This window comes from Leptidea sinapis, chromosome 1 (genome assembly GCF_905404315.1).
Source record: "Leptidea sinapis chromosome 1, ilLepSina1.1, whole genome shotgun sequence".
NCBI classification, from domain to species: domain Eukaryota; kingdom Metazoa; phylum Arthropoda; class Insecta; order Lepidoptera; family Pieridae; genus Leptidea; species Leptidea sinapis.
Genome location: NC_066265.1, coordinates 1,280,360 through 1,302,469, shown reverse-complemented (window position 1 = coordinate 1,302,469; position 22,110 = coordinate 1,280,360). Strand labels below are relative to the sequence as shown.

Below are 22,110 nucleotides of genomic sequence, written 5' to 3'. Positions count from 1 at the left end.
AAAAAAATAACAAGGCTATTTACCTGGACACTAAAACTAAAATTTCATCAAATAAGTGTGTTTGTATGACACATGGGGCCTCTTGCATAACAATGTACAAGCTAATAGTCTAAGTGGTTTGGGATGTAACTTGTACTACTTTTATTATGCAACATAAGAATGTTGCATAATAAAAATGCAGGAAAACTATAAGTGGCAAAATATGATTACTAATAAAAGGCACCATCATCATCATCATCATCAGCCGAAAGACGTCCAATACTGTACAAAGGCCTCGTCCGAAGATCTCTACGACAATAAATCCTGCGCTGTCCTCATCTAACCTATTCCGGCGATCCTGACCAGATCATCGGTCCATCTTCTGGTTGCCTACATTGTTACCCCAACGGCCATCTGTCCGTTAAATTATATGCCCTGCCTACTGCCACTTCATTTTCCACAATCAGTTGGCCTATGCCAGTGTCTTTGGTTCTCCTACGGATCTCCTCATTTCTTATTCAGGGCACTAATTAAAGTATTCTTTGATCGAAAATGTACAGTTTAATGAATTCATTAGTAGATAAAGAAGACTATAAATTATTGCTACTACAAACAAGGCGTCAGCGAAAAGTATAACTACTTTAAGAAGCTATGGTGACAGACATTCTCCGAGTCAGCAACTGTGTTCTACTGTAGCTCCCACTGAAGACCAGCGCTGCAGCTTGCTGCAGCATGATGCCGAGTGGGAGACCTATATTTGGACACACGTGACGCTATATTTAGTATTTTTTTTACTCATCAGTTATATAATTATGTAGATAACTTTAATTAGCTGTAAGGTTTATTGTAGTCTTCTTTGTAGGGTAGTGATCAATAAAAAATTTCTTTCTTTATAGTTCGGATAAATACATAATGCAACAGAATACATTAGTAGTTACTACTGCTAGTAAATTGAGATCATGTAACTTGTTGTTTAGAAAAATTCTTAGCAGTTAAAGCAACATTCTTGTATTACTAGCAAAAAAATAATATTATGGAGCACGAATTTGTACAACTTGTAATTATCTAGTATTATTTTTAAACTTATGCAATAGGACCCTGGTTTCTTTTATACCTGATTTATTTCACCATCATAATAATAGAGTGTTCCGACCTTCTAATGATGTATACCACAGTCGCGTACTTTAATAAGTTTGACAGATTTATGAGCAAAACACGCCAGAAATCTAAACAAACCCATCTCATATTTGACAGGGCACGTCACTTTGTATATTCATTAACCTAGGATGGGTTGCTGTAATCTCTCGGGATGCATATTGCTAAGCGATTTGAATTTACGAAAGTTATTTTTGTAGATTTTTTTTGAAGTTATAACTTCTTATGGCGTAGCGTAACGCGTTACGGCACCAGTCTGTCTGGCTTCCCTTTCTCTCACGCATACGGCAGCGGTAGGCAGGCTCCTCCTCTCTCACTCTAATCATTTGTTACTTTTAAAGGATTAAATCATATTAGACTACAAAAAGTTAAACAATTTTAATATTCAATAGTTTAACTCAGATTAGCTTAAGTTATCACTTTTGCCGGGCGTCCCGAGACGATTAATTTTCACCAGAACTAGTGACAAATGAGCAAGACTTTCACACCTTCAAGGTAAGTGTTACTGTACCTATAATACAGTATCGCTGAGGATTCAAATGCAAATATCTTTATTCAAAATAGGATTTAAAATCACATAATAAACATCTAAAAGTACCACCCATTCGAAACCTCAGACCTGAGAAGAACGGGTGCAAGAAACTCCTTTTTTCTATCTTGATTGACTGTAAGGGTTACGGGAGATCTGAAGGCAACTAACAGTACCGGCCGCGGGAGATCTAAAAGAAACTGTACTGGCCGTCAAAGTATGTTTATTAACGCCTCGTCATGTAATAATAGTGAAGTACAACTTAAAATATGTATTTTATGGTGAACTTAAGAAGATACTTACGAAACAAAAACAGTTAGAAGCAGCACCGCTATTGCACTAATACACATTTCTCCATCACGGCAGAATAAGCTGTGGTGATCCATCTACGGGCATTCTTTGCAAAATAGTATCCCACTAGTAAAATATGCTAATAATTTCCATAGATAATTTGAACCTCTAGATAGACTATGACAGCTGTTTACATAATCTGTGTCGAAAACAAAAGCGGCAAACTGTTAGTCTCTATTTTCAGCAACACACGCACACTAAAACAAAGTGACTGATGTATCGCGAGTGTAAGACTTTGCTGTCATTCACACTAAAGTAATGAACCTGGCCTGTTTTCATCGGTTCACTAGCTGCAAGGCTCTATCTAAATGTATGAATTATCTTAGACAAAGACTTTTTAGAATTTAAACCAAATTCAGAACCAACTTGAATATTGAATTAATAAACGTCAGAAACGCAGGCTTTTTGGGTGTCAAAACTATGAGTAATGTTAAACTTTACAAAATTAATTATAACGCTATATTTGCAATTAGTGTTAAAATCAGTTGTGCAAACTACAAATTATTGCGAGCCTCAACTATGTGGGAACAGCAAATCTCATACTATGTGCATTTACAAAGTAAGTTTATTTTATCAACACTATATTGTATAGAGAGCGTGATACTTTTTGTGACCGTTCCCAAATTCTTTTTATTAATGAAAATAAGGGACGAGACGAGCAGGATGCTCAGCTGATGGTAACTGATACGCCCTACCTATTACAATGCGGAGTCGCTCAGGATTCTTGAAAAACCCAACAACTCCGAGCGGCACCACAACTGCGCTCGTCACCTTGAGACATAAGATGTTAAGTCTCATTTGCCCAGTAATTTCAGCTACGGCGCCCTTCAGACCGAAACACAGTCATTACTGCTTCACGGCAGAAATAGGCGCCGTTGTGGTACCCGTAATCTAGCAGGCTTCCTGTTCAAAGGAGCCTGCCACTGGTGCAGAAATAGGCGCCATTGTGGTACCCATAATCTAGCCGGCTTCCTGTGCAAAGGAGCCTCCCACTGGTCTCAATATTCAGTGTATCTTCGGTTGTGGCCTACTTGATATAAAAATCGTAACTATCGTTGACTTTTCTGTCCCAATAAACTTATCAACGGTAACTCACCGTATCCGTACACGCTGTCTGTCAATGGGAAGACATATAGCTTACCAGCGATTGAAGTTTGTATGGAAATTGCAATTCATGCGTCCGTCAATATAAGGCGATAAGAATGACTGCGAATATTGGGACAGCTTCAGATTATTGACAGCTAACTGACAGTAGTAGGTAGAATTTTATGTCTAACTGTAGATAGTATATTGGGAACGGCCTTAAGCCAATAATAACTAGTCCACATATCTCGATAATTTTATTGGACCTTCGACCTTAAGAAGTTTTTATATCAAATATCTTGGTATTCAAGTTCACAATAAAATACCAGACAGGACTGAGCACAAATTCAAGAAATATATTAAAGCTTCTTTTACAAAGAAGGCTTACTACAGTATAAATATTATAAAATAGGGTATAGTGATGCATGATTCTTGTCTGGTGCTGCGCAGGCCACTTTAAATTATATTATAACTAGCTGATACGACAGACGTTGTTCTGTAGATAATAAAAAATAGTTTTATAGGAATTTGCCAATAATATTTCAAACATCAAGAATTATTTCGTAAAAAATGCTCCCTGTTGTTATAATGAAGTTGTTTCACAGCGGAACTGTCAAACCGTACGTCACTAAATTCTCTCATAGGAAATATGTCCATACAAAACAAATATTGAAAATAAAAATAATTTTGGGTTCCAAATCGAAATAAAAACTATCCTATCTCTCAAGTTGGACCTATCTGCACTCAATGAAGTAATCCCCATTAAAATCCGTTCATTAGTTTAGGAGTCCATCGCGGACAAACAATGTGTCACGTAATTTAGGATATATACGAGTATTAAGATATATTAAATAGGTGTTTATATGATTTAAAAGATGGGCTGGGAGGGTCTTATGAGTTCTTCTCCCCACGTCAAAGTTCCCTTACGAACTGATGTAGCTTCATGAAGTTTACCAAGTTTTGTTGCGATATGTTATATTATTGTCACTCGCTGTGGTAAATAAATATATTTCTTTTTCGACGACGCCCTTACTAAAATTTTCAAAAAGCATTAAAACCAATCTATGTATGTATATTCCACCTTCGCACGACACGCCACAAGTTAGGATATCCTCCCCACCGTCTGGTTGTGTGGCTGTCCTCCACAATACGGTTTTCAAGGAGCTTTCTTCCACATACTACAAAGCTGTGGAATGAGCTTCCTTGTGCGGTGTTTCCGGGACGATACGATATGGGTACCTTCAAAAAAAGCGCGTACACCTTCCTTAAAGGCCGGCAACGCTCTTGTGATTCCTCTGGTGTTGCAAGGGAATATGGGCGGCGGTGATCACTTAACACCAGGTGACCCGTACGCACGTTTGTTCTTCTATTCCATAAAAAAACCATTCTATGTTCCGTATTCAGTTACTTGACCGTCTTAATCGATGATTCCCATAGGGCAAAACTCAGATTAATAATAATTAATCTAATTTTGTTCACATATCCCGCCATGCCGCGTAGTTGCAGCTCTTAGACGCAATTATCAATCCCTACACTGTGGTAATATTTAAACAAAAGTCAGTTAAATATTTCACAAAATACAGCGAAATAATCGCCAAATTATTTGATTTAGTAGTGAAGAACTTGGGAGAAATTCTTCTTATTTATTTTCCTAAGACAGAAAATCTTATAAGACATTCATAGTAAAATAGATGAAACGTTTACAAAGACAAGACCCTTAGTAATTATTTTCTCAGTACTTAACTTGATAAAGTTCCTTATTAAAATCCTTTAATTTCCAAGAAAACTCCTCATCGACAAATCGTTCCAGGCAACTTAATCCAATATTTTTTCTATTCAATGTGAAAACTTTGTTAGCAACTTTATAACGATTTTATAAAAAAGACTCGGAGAGAATGTGGTGCGAATAGTAAGTAATCTTAACTTTAATCATAGATTAATAAAATTTTTCTATTTTTTATATTATATTATAATACTTAATAGCATATTTTATTAATTCAACTATTAATGAGTTATTTATAAAAAATAATTATATGTGTATGGTTCATATGTGAACTAAATAGAAAAATATATTTTCAACTAAAGATCTATACAATTGGAATTGAAATGACTAATAATCTAATCTAATTTATTGACCCTGGTGTTTGGGGCACGGTGAAGGACGCTGGTGTGGGACGCGACTTGCGTCGCAGTCTGCCTCTTTCTTAGGTCCAAGTTACGTCAATTGGTTCTGGGTGGTTGGTGCTGCTTCGACTGCCGAAGACGGCAAATTTCGCAAATGTTGGTCTCAGTGAGTCATCTTTACGCCGTTTGGTGTCGAGACTGTTGGCCCGTAGGGCCCAAAGGCCCGGACAATGTACAAATACTATCTACACGCCTCAAGGGCTACTGGAAATCAAAGCGCTGGCGGCCATTTCGGTCAACGGATCAGCCTAGCTATCCATCGCGGCAACGCTGCCAGTATTATCGGTACACTTCTTCATATTGATAGTTTTAATTTAATTGAATCATAATTTTGTAAATATGGCTTTGTTTAATAAGATTTGTTTTGTTTAAATAAAATTTATTCAGATAGATTTTAAGGTTAATTTGTATCAAGTAAACTAAAAAAACAGCAAACAACAGATATACTTCTTTGGTTGGTATCGAAGCACACGCAATTTTTTGCCATAAAGCAGTACTAATATGCAAGTATTATTGTGTTTTGGTTTGGAGGGCGCCGCAGTTAGTAAAATAACTGGGTTAATGAGATCTATGTAATTAGCCTTTCTTAAAGTTACGAGCGCAATTTGGATACCGCTGAGAAGTTTAGAGTTCAATCAAAAATCCAGAGCAGCACAGCATTGTAATCAACAAGACGTATCAAAATTAAAGAAAAACTTAAAGACATTTAACATACAAAAATCAAGTAAATAGTGATAATAATAGTTGTAATCATTGTAAATCATGTACCAGGTAACTCATAGATTGCGTATTTGAACGAAGCTAACAATGCTTGGCTAAATATCGCAAATGTTCAAAAATTTTCCAGAGGATTTAAAGTGTCAAAAAGCATGGGACACACTTCTTTGTAAGTCAGCCTTTGATGATCTTTTGATCTCATCCACTGACAGAACAGAGCGTGCTCGTCTTTTGGCCGTGACACAAAATGAGTCGGGCTTTTGGTTACAAGCCTTGCCTTCTGCGCCGATTGAAACGCAACTTGACAATTTGACATTGTCAATATTATGCGTATCACTCCGGCTAGGTATAAAACTGAATGAACCACATCAATGTAGATGTGGCGTTAAGATGCTCTTGGGCGCCACGGGTTATCCTGCCTAAAATCGGCAGGCTGTCTCAGTCGTCATGCTTTGTGCTTTTTATATATTTCTGATGATGGAATAGAGTTTTTTTTATCAAAATAAGGTACGAAGCAAGCAGGACGTTCAACTGATGGTAATTGATACGCCATGCCCATTATTGTAATGCAGTGCCGCTAAGGATTCTTGAAAATCCCAATAATTCTGAGCGGCACTACAATTGCGCTCGTCACCATTAGACATAAGATGTTAAGTCTAATTTGCCCAGTAATTTCACTAGCTACGGCGCCCTTCAGACCGAAACAGGCTCCGTTGTGGTGACCCATAATGTACCCAGCATCCTTTGCAAAGGAGTTTCCCACTGGTAAGTAGGAGTCCCTGCTAACCTCTTTCAAATTGTCTATAATATTATTGAATAATATCTATTTCAGTCAGAAACTCCTGCCCAGAGTTGTGTGAAATATGAAAAAATAATTAAAAGCGTAGAAGATAAACAAGCAATATTAAATAAAATAAACAACAGACGAAATAAGGTTGCGTCAGGTGATATACGCTCCTTGCCACCAGCAGCAAATATGATGAAAGTGGTAAGTCCTATCTTTCTATCTCATAAGTCCTGTAAGACAGCCCGCGAAAAAATTATTTACCGCCGTTCCCAATATACTCTCTATAGATAGAGATAAATTACTACCTTCTACTGTCAGTAATTAGCTGTCAATAATCTGAAGCTGTCCCAATATACCCGATAAGTCAATCTTATCGCCTTATATTGGGACGCGAGGATTGCAATTTCCATACAAACTTCTATCGTTGGTAAGCTATATGTCCTTCCATTGACAGACTGCGTGTACGGTTGAAGTGAGTAACCGTCATTAAGTTTATTGGGACAGAAAAGTTGACGATAGGTACGATTTTTATCTCAAGTAAGAGATAGACTGAATATTGGGAACGGCCCTAAGACAGCCTGCGTAATTAATTACTTACGGCCGTTCCCAATATACTATCTACAGATAGAGAAAAATTACTACCTTCTACTGTCAGTAATTCGCTGTCAATAATCTGAAGCTGTCCCAATATACCCGATAAGTCATTCTTATCGCCTTATATTGGGACGCGAGGAATGCAATTTCCATACAAACTTCTATCGCTGGTAAGCTATACGTCCTCCCATTGACAGACAGCGTGTACGAATAAAGTGAGTTACCGTCATTAAGTTTATTGGGACAGAAAAGTCGACGATAGGTACGATTTTTATCTCAAGTAGGCCCGGAGATAGACTGAATATTGGCAACGGCCATAAGGGAACCGAGCTTCTAATGAAAGCAGGACGAAATTGGCCTGTAACAAAAAAGATTGAATTTAAAATAGTGAATGTAAGAGAAAGAAGTAAAAGAGTACACGTAACTCATGAATTTAGGTATTTTTTTCTTATTATTAAAAAAAATCCTGGGTTGAAGAATAAATTTCTTCGCATGATTTTATGAAAACACAAGATTTGTTTTTATAGATTCAAAACAGTAGTATATTTAGCCCATTTTGTTCGATGACTTTATGTCATTACGTAGGGAGTGGTATGGTCCCGATGCTTTAGGAATTTTATGATTTCTGATGAAATAACTATAGTTTTGGTAGTCCTCTCTTGATTTTAACCTCATACTGCTTAAATAATTCTGAAAAGACCGGAACAGCTAACGGCAAGGTCAAGACTAAGCGGTGGATGCATTAACATCTCCCAACCATAGTCTTTTAATTTTTGTTGAGTAGTTATAAATACCTTTTACTCTTTGCATTGATCAATTTCGATCACTCCCTCCCCATTTCTTGCGTTAATGCTATCAGTTATTCGCAGTACAGATCCGAATTGATGGTTCTGCTCAGTGGTAAAAGTACAAAAGTTTCCTAATGTAAAATTATCTAATTGCGAGCTAACCCGGGTTTTTACAGTCTGTGAAACCTGATCGCCCTTTGACCACGATCTTTTTCGGACGTTCTTGTGATCAACTTTTCATCATAGCAGTTCAGTTTTATTATGTCTGAATCTTTATTCTTTATTCTTTAATCTGCAATTCAAAGATTGATATAAGTATGAGAAATTGTTCTATAAATGATAACCCACCATTACCACTGAGGAACAGATCGGTACCTATGCAGAATGAATGCAGTTTAGTTCCTTCTTCTTCCAATATATCTATAAGTCTTCAATATTTTCGTTTCAAACCAAAACCAAATCAAAAAGAATAATAGTTGGATGAAATCTATTGGCAAAGAAAGAGAATGTGACAAAAATCAAAGAAAACATTAATTACGGCTGATCTGAGGTCGGGAAGTCGAAGGGGGATTTAATGATAAAAAACGGTTTATCACGATTTCCGACAAAACTTCAAGTAGAAAATATTAAGTTGCAAAGTTGTAGGTAATAAAAAATCTACATCTTTTTCTCTACACTATTTTCGCATGACATCAAAATTTAGGTGAAAAATTCAAATAACCAAGTTTTAGGATTTTTATTTTTTACAAAAAAAATCCATGAAATTTTGTGAAGAGTTTCCTTTTCATATCCCAAATACACTGTATTTTTTGAAATTATAAAATATATTTTCTTTCACATTATTTTGGCTTTATATTGAAAAAGAACCCTAATTTCTAAAAAAAATATTATATAAACTTGTAAACTTACATTTTTACCCAAAGCGTTTTACGCTAGTCTCAGAAATACAAATAAAATAACAAAATTAGATTTTCAATTAAAGATTTTATAACTTTTATTATTTTATAGTAATTATTCTTATGACGGTGTAAAATGGAGTAAAAAGGAGCAGTTTTTCCGTCAGTTTATCCCACATTAAAGATCGTAATGTTCTGAAAAATACGTAAACCAACAGGATTAATGAACATATTTTCTGGAGAGGTGCGGAACTTGTTAAATGATCTAGATATCCATCATCCTGATTGCTACACTTCATTTTCTCAGAGTTTTTCTTAATAATTTTAATATAAAGAGATTCTTGGCGCGTGCCTTGCTCAAAGAGTCCACTATTAGAATAACAAGAACAGTGAACTTTAAAAAAGTGAAGCTAAACAAGGGACTTTTAAAAGAAATGAACTTAGTTATGAAAATAAGCTCCACTATAATATTCAAACATTTTATAGTACTGGCTCTTTTGAAATAGTTACATCCTTAATGGTTCGGATTGAACAAATCGGATTGAATTCTCCCTTTTTAAAGTTGATGTAAAATTCATATTTTTATTCTGTATTCGAAATTAAATAGAGAATAAAATATGAATTATATTCAAGCAAATATGTTCTATGGTAAACAGTGTAAAGGAATAAATAAAATTATTGGCACAGTGGTAACAATGATGAAATAATAGTTTTCAAAGATTAACAAGGACGCTTTAATAGAAAAAAGAAGAAAAATTGACATTATTTTATTAAGTTTAAACTTTTGGAAAAAAAATTTTTGTAGTCTTAAAATGATGACAGTTTCGTAGACGTATAATCGTTTGGTGATCGGCACAATGATTGGGAATCGGATAAAAGAAGATTCGCCAATTCTCAAGATCCTTTTCCAAATTTGTCCAAGATTTTGAAGGCTCAAAAATTACGTTCAAATATGACACAAAAAACACATAGATACAAAGCTTATAAAAGTGGGGCATACTGTTCAAATTATTGTATTTTCAACAATCCTTGATAATTTTACGAAGTTTCACTTCAATCCGACGTTTTAAGTGGATGAAAACTACGTTCCAAGACACATACCAAACTACTTTATGTGTTTAAATATTGTTTTTTTAATATGTGTGAATCACTACAAGTATACATGTGCTGTGACACTGGATTTTTTTTGTGTTTAGGAGATTTTATGTCGTATTTAATAGTGGGAGTATTTCTTTTCACACGATGCCAGCTAGATAGATGGCGCCTTTTCTAGCGGTTGTCATCATCATTATCATCATTAGCCGGAAGACGTCCACTGCTGGATAAAAGCGTTCCCCAAAGATTTCCACAATGACTGGTCCTGCGCTGCCCTCATCCAACGTATCTTGACCAGATCGTCGGTCCATCTTGTGGGGGGCCTGCCAACACTGTGTCTTCACTCAAATACTCATACGTATCGTAGTACGTGATCGCCACTCAAGGGCTTTACTGCCCCAAAGGCCATCTGTCTGACGAACTATGTGCCCTGCCCACTGCCACTTCAGTCCCGCAATAATATGGGCTATGTCGGTGACTTTGGTTTTGCTACGGATCTCCTCATTTCTGATTCGATCTCGCAGGGATTCTCCGAGCACATCCCTCTCCATTGTCCTCTGTGTGACCATGAGCTTCCTCATCAGCGTTAGTAGTCATGCTCTATGTGTTCCAAATTGAGGGAAGCCGTAGCTAACGAGACTACTGTTCCAATGAGACTTAACATTTTATGTCTGCCTGAAATGAAATGGTAGAATCTAACGTCAAGGATATTATTTCACACGGTGTGATTTTAATTGAGCTACTATTATTGTACACCAAATAGATTAAAGATAGAAATAAAGGAAAATCATTTGTTCAATAAGATCAAAATAATACTTAAGAATTTCAAAGATTTTACCACCACTTGGGAAAATTTGAGATTTGATGAGAAGAACTGGAAAAAAAACTCTTTTATTTAGAGTTTCAAACAATGAAGAAACATTTTATATTCTATTTCAAACAATACAGAATAATTCGTTTTTTATAATTTTAGAATTTCATTACAAGCATTTATTATACAACTAGTGATAACTAAGTTTCAAATTTTACTTCTTAATGTTTAGGAGTGGAATGAAGAATTAGAATTATTTGCTCAGCGTTGGGCTGATCAATGCGTGAAACACCCAGCGGATTTGGACACTTGCAGGGACACAGGTAAAAATTATTAAATAGAAATATAAGATTCTCCCTTCTATTTTATCCGCATATTATTTTTCATTTTATAATTAATAATAAAACTAATAACTACCATGTCCTTGATGTTTATTTATGTATCTTCATTTTTACTTCTTTATCTTTAATCTTTATTCATATATATGCAGCCAGATGTGGGGCGAAATGGGGAAGCTAAGGGAAATTTCATAAATACAGTTTAATCATCTGACTACATTTTTATTAATTTTAGCAGATATGTTTATAAGTTTACATAATCTTGGAGGATGAGCTTATTATACTTATTTATAATTAATTAATGGTCGTAAATAGCACTGCGAACCTCAATTACTGTTTTACTTCATTAATATAATGCTTTTGTGCTCCCACTCATCGCTTCTCTCACCCTCGTACTTGGTATAATATAAATAAAAAATCATATAAATCTTTTCATAAACTTGTTACCATAATGATACATAAAATTGTTTTATTCGTAAACTTATTAAGATTCTTGTATTTTGTATTATGGATATCTTGTATCTTGTGACTCCATAATACCCCGTACACCCGTCTTGCCCCTTGTCCCATACGTACTCTAAGAATAGAGATAGAGATCATTTGCTAGTGCGACTGTTAATTATTTAATAAAAAATTCACAGAAACAGCAGCAGTTGGACAGAATATAGCTACGGTATATGGAGAGTCGCCAGGCCTCAATCCATTCACGTTGGTCGATTTGTGGTATATGGAGCTATTCAATGCAAATACATCTATAATAGCAGGATATCGAAGGTTTGTAAGCCATTAAATATCCCTGTTGGAACGTTCTAGTGGACAAACTCAACTTCAATGTAACTGTATTGGAAATGTTCGAACCAGAATAGCTTTTGATCGACCACCTACACCACCTTACACCACCCAAACTCACTCACTATATCCGTAAACGGCGTGAGCACATTGACAAATCGAAATAGTATACTTTTCAGGGCATAATTTTAAGTTTAAATATTACTGGTAAATCGATTTTTTTTGTCTTTTTAAATAATTTCTATATGTATCTAAGTAATTTAATTGTAACTTACAAATAATGTAAGTACCTATAATAGTAACTTAACATTTTAATCATGTCAGGTTATTCACCGACGTCATGTCAACGTATTCACCTAAGTAATTAATGAAAAATCGAGAAAGTAATAAGATTGATGGCATAAAAATATAAATTTATTATAGATTTCTATTTAAATTATGTTTATTGAAAAATGTAAAATAAAACACATTTTATTGACATCAAAGAATTTTATATTAATACAAACCCTAAATAACAGCTTTTCTCATCAAGGTCTTTCCAACGATATATTATGGAGGTCTACTGATACTTGTGGTTACTGAGATTTTTTTTTATAAATATATATTTTAAGTATTTATTTTTGCTTATTTATGAAGGACAAGAGAGCCTGAGGGTCAATGAAAAAATAAGGTGTGATTACTTGCTCCCGTGCCCTTCAGTAACTCTTGATCACAAGACCAATCTAGAAAGTAAAAAAGAGAGGCAAAACTGAGTCTTTTTGGGGAGACCGAACAATATAATATTATTTGAACACCACTCTGTGATTTTGTCAAGATAGAGAAAGAATATATAATTAAATCCATCTAGGCATCTGAAACATAACTGATATGCAACGCGAGCGATGATTCACAATGTATTCTAATAGCAGTTTGAATACTGGTCATGATTGTGATGATATACTGTATGAGCTTTGGAGGGGAGCTGAGATGGATTTTTATAAATTTATAACAGATGTCTCTATACCATTTTGGTTACAAGTGAAAGTAATGAATTATTTATTGACTACCTATTAATGCTCCTCCACAAAGAATATATCGAGACTCAACAGTAAATATGTTTATTTCTTTAAAATTTTCACTTAATGATTATTTAAGGCCTAGACTAAGATTAAGCATTGCTCTCCGCTGCGCTCCAACTAGATACCACAGGTGTGGTCGTAAAGTGCGGCAACTAATACTACGCCCAAGACGTACTCGAGCCAGTCTCGACCAACCAGTGTGACGTTGACGTGCCACATGTTCTGATAAACTTTGCTAATTATTGTAACTAAAATGCCGGGTTGTGTAGTAAAACTTTGTTAAAATAATGCTACCAGAAATAAGAAAGACATTGGGATCACATATCATCACTAAGTATTTTGTATTTCATTAATTTCAATGTTAAATAACACGAAGCGTATGTTACAATATTTGAAAGATACTTTTCTAATAATAACAAATACTTACAATCTTATAAAAGTTATTGTTCTTCGGCAGTGCGGTATCTAGTTGGAGCGCAGCGGAGACCAATCCTTAATCCAATGGACTAGGTTATAAATTTTGCAAAACGCATCTTTAACACGAAGATAGTATTAATAACAGCTGCATTGTTTTTGCTTTTAATATTGCATTTTACTATCCGTGGACGAGCGTTATATCGATAATGCATCACAGATCTTGTTTAAGGCGACACTAAATGCTAGCGACCTTGAGCGATATGAGTTCACGGCTGCCGGCCCGCCATCTATGTTACAAAGCCAACATTTTCAAAATTCTTGCGTGGAAAACAGTTTATATGCTTACAATCCTCGTTATTCACTACTAATCTGAATAAATGAACCTACACAAAAAAGTACAAGCTATAAGAATAACTTTTCTGAGAGAAATACCAAAAAAATGCGTCACGCCATGCCAAAAAACTTGTTTAACTTCAAAGAAAAGTGGTAGTTCAAAAAGGCTCGGCCGTGTTAACTATAACCAACAGCAATCAATAGCAACCTACAAATAAGACTTAAGGGTATGTGTAACAGGATTAAGTAGTGTTCATAGCTCGAAATACTATACTTTCACCACAAAACTTGTCTAAAAACATCATGTTTGCGTATTTTCTGCTTACTCTTCGCCTTAAGATACGACGGCAGACGGGAACCCTATTGCTATCTGTATTTTACGATTCTCATTAATCTAATTAAGCATTCGGGGATTACAATAGAACTATTATTGAAAGAATTTGGGGGCTATTACAAACGAAGTTATTTAGGCTGGTATAGATTGAGTTTCTGATGATAACGCTACCGTTTGTAATACCAAATTTGTAGGAATATTTTCCTAAATATTCTTATTAGGAACTGCTAATTCCAAAATTTAAATTTTTAAGGTCCTCGATGAGTTCTGAACATTATAACTTCTTTACACAACTAGTGTGGGCTGAAACAAGTCAAGTTGGATGTGGAGGAGTGAAATTTCAGGTATATATAATTTTCCTTAAAACTATATTTATCAAGGGTTACAAGCTATATCTGAAAATAGTATTATAGTAATAGTAATGAGTTTATAAAAAATGAAGAATTACAATAATGAGCTGATCACATCATATGCCACAATCATTGACGTACATTAAAAACTAGACACATAATCGCACTCAAAAATTATTTGAAACTAAACTCTCTGACGCGACTATGAGGTAGAGTTTTCGTTCAGTTGTGTTTTGACCTCGCTTTAAATAGAACCCCACGCAATGGAAAAGTGATCAGTGAAAAAATGGTACTTTCTTTGATTAACACGAGTGTTATTTTTTTTTAAATAAAACACTTTTATATGATTAAAACGCGTGTAATTGTAAATGTTTTACATTAGATTTTTGCGTAAAAGATGCAGATCTGCAGTCCCGCTGAAAACGAGATCTCAAAAGGTTTTAAAACGTCGGGTTAACTAAAATAAAAATGTAACTTTTACGCAAAAATCTAATGTAAAAACAATTACAATTACACGCATTTTAATCGTTTAAAAGTATTTTATTTAAAACTGAAAAAATGTCCAAATAACAGCACATCAAATCATAAAAAAGAATGGAGTGTTGTATTTCAGGTTGATGCCCCTTTAAATTAACAAAATTGAATAACTAATTTGACGTTTTTAATCATTTTGCTAGATTTATACATTTCAATTGCTAAAACAAAATACATCGGCGACGAAACGTGCATTTTTTACACCAATTGACACGGTAGTGGGTCAGGGATTGGAAATAATACTCCGCTTATAGGAACGAGTCTTTATTTGCGTTCACTTTTTTTCGAACTTGCACTAAGCCGGTCTGCCGCCGTTCCTCTTGTGGGCGGCGGTACCTTCAACGCGTCACACCGCACCAAACACTAAGTCTCTCTTATGAGCGTATACAGTAGACATTGAACATTATTGTCACGAAATAGGGTGTTATAAATAAAAACTTTGACTTTGACTTTGTTAATTTAATCGGACATTTTGCCGACTTTTTAATAGACGATTAAGAATCTAGTTGTTTATAGTACGTTAATGGCCACAATCTAAAATCCACAACATCCAGATGTGTAGCGTAACTCTAGAATGTGGCTTTTCAATTTCTTCTGCGTACAACTAAGCTGTAAAATGAGCTTCTTTGCGTACTGTTTCCAGCACGATACAAAATGGGTACTTTCATAAAGAGCGCACCTAAATGCCACCAACTGCGTGCGATTCCTCTGGTGTTACAGGACACCATGGCTGACGGTGATTGCGTATCATCTTGTGACCTTTTCACTCGTTTTACTCCTTTTCCATGAAATATTTAACAATTTTTTTTCACAACAGTAGGTCTCATCTATATGTACCAATACTGTCTTATCCACTGTTAACAGTTATTCAGTACACCTAAATAGTAAATAAGGGTAATTTTCGTAGTATGGACTTTCGATGAACTCTCAATATTTCAGCTGTTACTGTGTGATGTTCGTGGGTTATGATATAAATCATGTCGTTTATAGCTATTTAATTTTTGCAATAAGTACTTTAATAATGACTTTCTCAATAATGTTTAAAATGATTTTTAACAATATCTTTATGTAAACAGGAAGTTATAGACGATAATTCGAACAGAAAGAGAACAGTCTATAGATTGGTTTGTAATTTCTTACCCAGTGGTAATATTGTGGGACAACCTGTTTACAAAGAAGGAGATCCCTGCAATCAATGCCCCGAGTATTCAAGCTGTGATGTAGATTTCACACATCTTTGCAGTAAGTACGATATTTAATATTGTTCTCTTCCCGAACCCAGAAATGAAATTTAAATACGAATACTTGCTTGACCTTCTGTTTAGTAATGGTTAAATAGAATCAACTCAATGGAGAGCAACATTCAAAGAAAATAACATCTTGACTGTTGCTTCTCAATATATTCTTGATAGTATAATGTATGTTCATTGGCACATAAGTGAATTTGCTAGAAACTGTCATAACCATAATGTTATCACCAGGAACAGACATAAACTTATAATGCCTACTACTCGGCTTAATCGAGTTAGTATGTCTTTTGTGGAGCGATGTATATGCTTTTACAACAAGATCCCAGAAAATGTTCACAACAAAAGTATAACGTTATTCAAAAGAATTGTTAAAAAACGTTTGTGTGGTAAAGGTTACTATAACATAAATGATTTTCTTAATGAAACCACAGATTGGGAATGGAGCGAACGCCCTCAGGCTATTCGATAATAAGTTAATTTGAACAATTTCATCAAAAATATTTTTTTGATGAAAAAAAAAGCCCCCTGAGTTTGTTGCGCCCATTCTTCTCAGGTCTTAGGCGTTCATTTTGGAATGGGTGGTAGTTTTTGACTTTCAATAAGTGATGTCACATCCTATTTTGAATAAAAATATTTGAATTTGAATTTATGTGCCTGTTTGTCAAGATCAATTTTCTGCAAACCCATGCACGGAAATGCCAATTTACTATATGTAATATGATTATGATTAATGTTTGATGATTTTCTTCTGATGATTTTGTTCTGTTGTTGATATTTTCAACATTTTAAATTATGTTTTTTTATCGGTTTTTCTGCAAAAAAAATAATTTTCCGAATATAATTCTCAGGTCTGGTTCGAGCTTCTAAATTTAGCACAACATTAAATTTTGGAAAGTTTACCAGCGAACATACAAGCAAAATTGAATCTGATGAGAAGACAGCTGAAAATAAACGTAATGTGAAGGAAAATGATCATATTAATAATGATTCTATAACAGAAATCCAAGACGCTGGAAATGAAACGTCATTTGATTATTTCTCGCATCTTTTTGACTATAACAAAGTAACAGAATTACTTGATAAGCCAATTACTTCTTCTTGTAAAGGTATTTTTGCAGTCGATGAGTTAATAAAGTTACTAAAGAAAAACTTAGTGACGGATAACTCATTTAAAGAAATGTTACTTTCAACAAAATCAACCCTGAGCGAGAGTAAATTCTCTGACTCTAAAGTCGATGCCATAGTTAGTCGAATTTACAGCAAAAAAACAACGCCTTTATCGACAAAAGCAACAGAGAGTGATGTAGTTAACTCCACTTTATTGGCAGATTTAGTCGAAGCCGTCATATTTCGGAACCGTGGTAAAGTATAACATAATTTTTTATATCATTAAATTATTTAATAAAAGCCGAAGTTCATTATTGTAAGAAGAAGTTATATTTTTTTATTTTAATTGGAGCTGTGTACACGTATACATATACAATATATTTTAATAAATCTAGTAAGGTATGTATGTACCTAATTATTTTTTCTTAAAATTTTGTCACAGTTTTTTGATTTGTTTGACTCACTGACACCAATTTTACTATTACTGAAATTTTATGCCTGTGTGTTCTACTAAAAACTCAAGCACAGCTTGACCGATCTTGATGAAATTGGTGTATAGTAAAAAAAATGTAATTTCGTGCTGATGCCGTGATTGAACATTTATTATGATAATCATAAAAAAAAATGTATTCCAAAGAATACGTTGGTGTCGTATCATCATTCCATGTGTATATGTGTGTATATTCGAAAGTTGTCGTGGATTTATTTTTAATATATTAAACACGTTTTTGTACCAAATAAAGCGTAACGTTATTCATAATTTTAATTTGCGTCAAACATAATTATAAAAAATAAGAAATAGTTTTATGTGTCTACAGGCTTAGCCAATTGATTTGCATGCAAATTAGTGATTTCTTACAAAATATAGATCTATTCACACATTGTGACCTTTGTAAATGTCTTTTCTTATAATGATAATGAAATGATTTTTAAATTTATTTCTTGATTACCATTAGTTGATGACATAGCTTACTCCTTTATAATTATTGAGATTATACTAGTTGTTATAAATGTACATACGATATCAGCTAATAATGCGAATTTGTATTGACAGTAATTAAACCTAATTATAATATTGTAGATGTAAATTTTTTGTTTATTATGATTTCACATCTCAATCAATAGCTGCTCATAAAGTATTAAGCATACTTTGTCGGTAGTGCAGGAAAAGATTTGGTACGTTTTATTCGCAAATCTTCAAAAGTAATCGAAGAGCATAGTAACCGAAAAGCATCTGTTAATTTTTTTTTATTATATTATGTTCAGTTGATCACAACTTAGTCTACGTCCATATTCAATAAATATAAAGCTGCTTTTGATATTTTTATATCGTTAAACGCTTAAAGTTGATGCTTAGATTAACGATTGGTCTCCGTTGCGCTCCAACTAGATACTATATATATATCTAAGAACAATAGCTTTTTTATTACGCCAACTATTAGATGCTTAGACGCGTGGCATCTTGACAGTCAACGGCATCTTTAAATGTTTATTTCATTTTGTAACATACGCGTCATTACATTGATATTAATAAAATACAAAATACTTACTGATGATATATGATCCCAGTGTCTTTCTTAATTCTGGTAGTATTATTTTTATAATGTTTTGCTACGCACCCCGCCATTTTAGTTTCAATTATTAGCAAAGTTTAACAGAACGTGTGGCACGTCAATGTCACACATTGTTCGAGACTGGCTCGAGTACGCTCACTTGGACGTACTATTAGTTGCCGCACTTTGTGAGTACGCTTGCGGTATCTTGTTGGAGTGCAGCGGAGACCATTTCTTAATCTAAGGTTTGACGATTTGGCCAGCAACACTTGGGCATATCGTTTGTGTAGGCTGTCCAAGGCTTTAAAATTTGTGATGATATAAAATGACGGTAGATATAATGTTACTTGATAAAAAATAATTTTGCACTTACTAGTGAACAAAGGCTGATTCGGTTTTCGCCGGCCACTGCCACGGCACGCTACACTCGGCTCGAGTGCTCGGGCTCGAGTGCTCGAGTGCTCGTGCTCGAGTGATTAACAGTCTAAATTTATTTTTGGGACTCACTAGTGAACAAGGCCGATTTAATTAGATAACAATTAGTTGATTACACTACTGTATATTAAAAAAATAATTATACAATAAAAATAAACGATCACTACGTTTTACTGTTTTGTTATTAGATTTCGATAGCTCTTTATTTCTTTATGTGTAAAGTTAGATTTGCTAATTGAAACATTTATCAAGCAATGGATTTTGTCAATTTTTTTCTATCTATATTTATGTCATTGTTTTGACAATTGTCATAATTATACAAATATTAGTTGAATTTTGATGTTATGAAATTTTGTCTTTCCCCGCTGCATGGACCCTACTTCTTAATTGTTCAGTAATCAAAAATAAATATGGAGCGTTAACGTATAAACATAAGAATAGTTAATAAATCTACTAACTTTAAATCAAAGGGACATGAGAGAAACATTTTACACTATTATTATATTTAGCTATAGTCTATCTTCCACTTGCGTAAACAAGCGGAGAGTGGAAAGAGAGCGCCACCATTGGAAATGCAACAACTTCAGGATCGGCCCAGTGATCAGCTGGGGTATACAACATATCCGTTATTATCGTCAATCCGCCCGACTTTTTTCTGGGCACAATGCCGATGTGTCAAGCCCAACCATATCAAGATCTGTCCAAACCAACAATACGCCCACGATATGTACAGGGCGTCCCAAAGTTATGGGACTAGAAGGGAGAGTACCTTAAATATCGTAGATAGGGTATTTTACTGAAAGAAGACTTTATGTTATTTTTAAAAGTTAGTAATTCTACATTCAACGATTTTCTAAAAATTATTTGCCTCGTCTGGGAATCGAACCGACTTAAATGTAAAAAAAAAACACCCCTACTTTTATGATGCCAATCAAAAGAATGGCCAAAAACTAATAACTCTTCTTAAGTAACATATTATTTTAAAAGAAAGGAGCAACGTAAAATTGTTTTGTCAAATTTCAAGAAAGTTATTTATTGCCGTCGACGACGTTCGAAAAGTAGAGATACTATCATTCCATAGATAGCATTGATTATTCGTAAATAAGTACCCACTTCATAATTAAAATATTTTATAGCATAGTTTTTTTCTTAGTTTAAAAGCGATACGAGAAAGTGGGTGAGTTACAAATAGAATTGTGCCATACCATATCGAATATTCACCATAAAATGATAAGAAAATCAAAAGGCAGCGGACTCATAAAAATATTGGCGATTTGCGTAAGACAGGAGGGATCACATTTATAGCATTTAATGAATAAATTTACAAAAAAATACCCACTTAATTGACCACTTTCTCATATCTACATAATAAAATAAAAGTAGGGGTGTTTTATTTTTACATTTAAGTCGGTTCGATTCACAGACGAGGCAAGTAATTTTTAGAAAATCTTTGAATGCAGAATTTTACTAACTTTTAAAAATAACATAAAGTCTTCTTTCAGTAAAATACCCTATCTACGATATTTAAGGTACTTTCCCTTCATGTCCCATAACTTTGGGACACCGTATATATTACATAGTATTTTGTATTATTGTGATTAATGACTTACCCTTAGTTGAATCCCATAACTTCAAATTGGTTAAATAACATTGACTTAAATAACATGAGTAGTTTGTACACAGTTAATTATTTGCTGTGTCTGCCTAAAATCCAAAGAATCTTAGCCTTTTAAATGTTACATTCAAAGAGGGCAAAACTTCAAAATAAAAATATTTTACAGATAAAATTTCTACAATGGCTGAAGATACTATGGATACACAAATGCCGTCTGATGTTAGTCCTGTTAGAGTGCGAGCAGAATTAGGTGAAGTTCAACGTAATCTTGAGTTCACAGGTCATTATTTTTTTCCTGAAGATGAAGATCATACTACAGAAACAATAGACACGGCCTATTACGACACTTCTGATTTGCCAATTTCGGATATCGTATTAGAAATAGAAGCATTAAAGCGAAATCCGGCAACAAAGGACTTTATAGAAGAAATTTTAGATACAGATTTAATTTCAGAAAGTCCCACAAAAAGCAGTATTGTTCTAAATGACAACGGATATGGTTAAAAATAAGTACGCCATTTTAACAGTGAGCGATACACACGTCATGAAATTAATATTTTTTTCAGGATATATTGATTTAAAAAAGCAAAAATCTCCGATTTCCACACGTGTGTGTTCTCAACTCAGATCAAAGAGAGAAAGTCCTTTTAATAAAAACATGACATATAATAAAAAAAGAAGCCTATGTGATGATCGCGAAGTGTTAACAAACTATAAGGCTGTACTGCAAGACTTAGCATCTGATTTAAGAGAGTTAAAATTGAACGAGAAGTTTCATTGTGCTCACGGAGCGTCTTTTCTATGTTTATGTAACATCTATGTGTTTTTAATATTATCACTGTTTTATCTGTTTTGTTAAAATAAAATATTTTATAAAATTGGAATGCAGTGTTTAAATTTCTCAGCAAATGATCGTAACATGTTAAATGTCTTTTATATTACTACACTTGCACATAATTTTATAGAACAATTTTTAAGATATTACATATTATAGATATGTTCATCGTCTTTATTAAGTCCCCATTATT

The 22,110-nt window shown here is 34.1% G+C and overlaps 1 protein-coding gene across 4 annotated transcripts; it reads left to right on the top strand.

The window, feature by feature from the left end:
* The first annotated feature begins 2,401 nt into the window (after positions 1–2,401).
* On the top strand, positions 2,402–21,966 carry LOC126979730 (uncharacterized). 4 transcript variants are annotated; one of them, XM_050829257.1, is made up of 10 exons: positions 2,428–2,573; positions 4,908–5,006; positions 6,831–6,986; positions 11,202–11,292; positions 11,949–12,081; positions 14,492–14,582; positions 16,199–16,364; positions 17,221–17,733; positions 21,249–21,362; positions 21,649–21,966. In XM_050829257.1, exons 3-10 carry the CDS (start codon positions 6,975–6,977, stop codon positions 21,939–21,941), a joined length of 1,413 nt encoding a protein of 470 aa, XP_050685214.1. In that variant the 5' UTR covers positions 2,428–2,573; positions 4,908–5,006; positions 6,831–6,974; the 3' UTR covers positions 21,942–21,966. The 4 variants fall into 4 exon arrangements, with proteins under 4 accessions (XP_050685197.1, XP_050685188.1, XP_050685206.1 ...); XM_050829240.1 differs by lacking the exon at positions 4,908–5,006 and having other exon boundaries at positions 2,402–2,573; positions 21,249–21,332; XM_050829231.1 differs by lacking the exon at positions 4,908–5,006 and having other exon boundaries at positions 2,402–2,573.
* The last annotated feature ends 144 nt before the right edge of the window (positions 21,967–22,110 follow it).

Bases quoted from the DNA above. Each gene is read 5' to 3' on its own strand.
- LOC126979730 (XM_050829231.1), top strand. From the start codon at position 2,442: ATGTTAAACTTTACAAAATTAATTATAACGCTATATTTGCAATTAGTG. The intron at 14,583-16,198 runs GTATATATAATT...TTATGTAAACAG, and splicing joins GTGGAGGAGTGAAATTTCAG to GAAGTTATAGACGATAATTC. The intron at 16,365-17,220 runs GTAAGTACGATA...TATAATTCTCAG, and splicing joins AGATTTCACACATCTTTGCA to GTCTGGTTCGAGCTTCTAAA.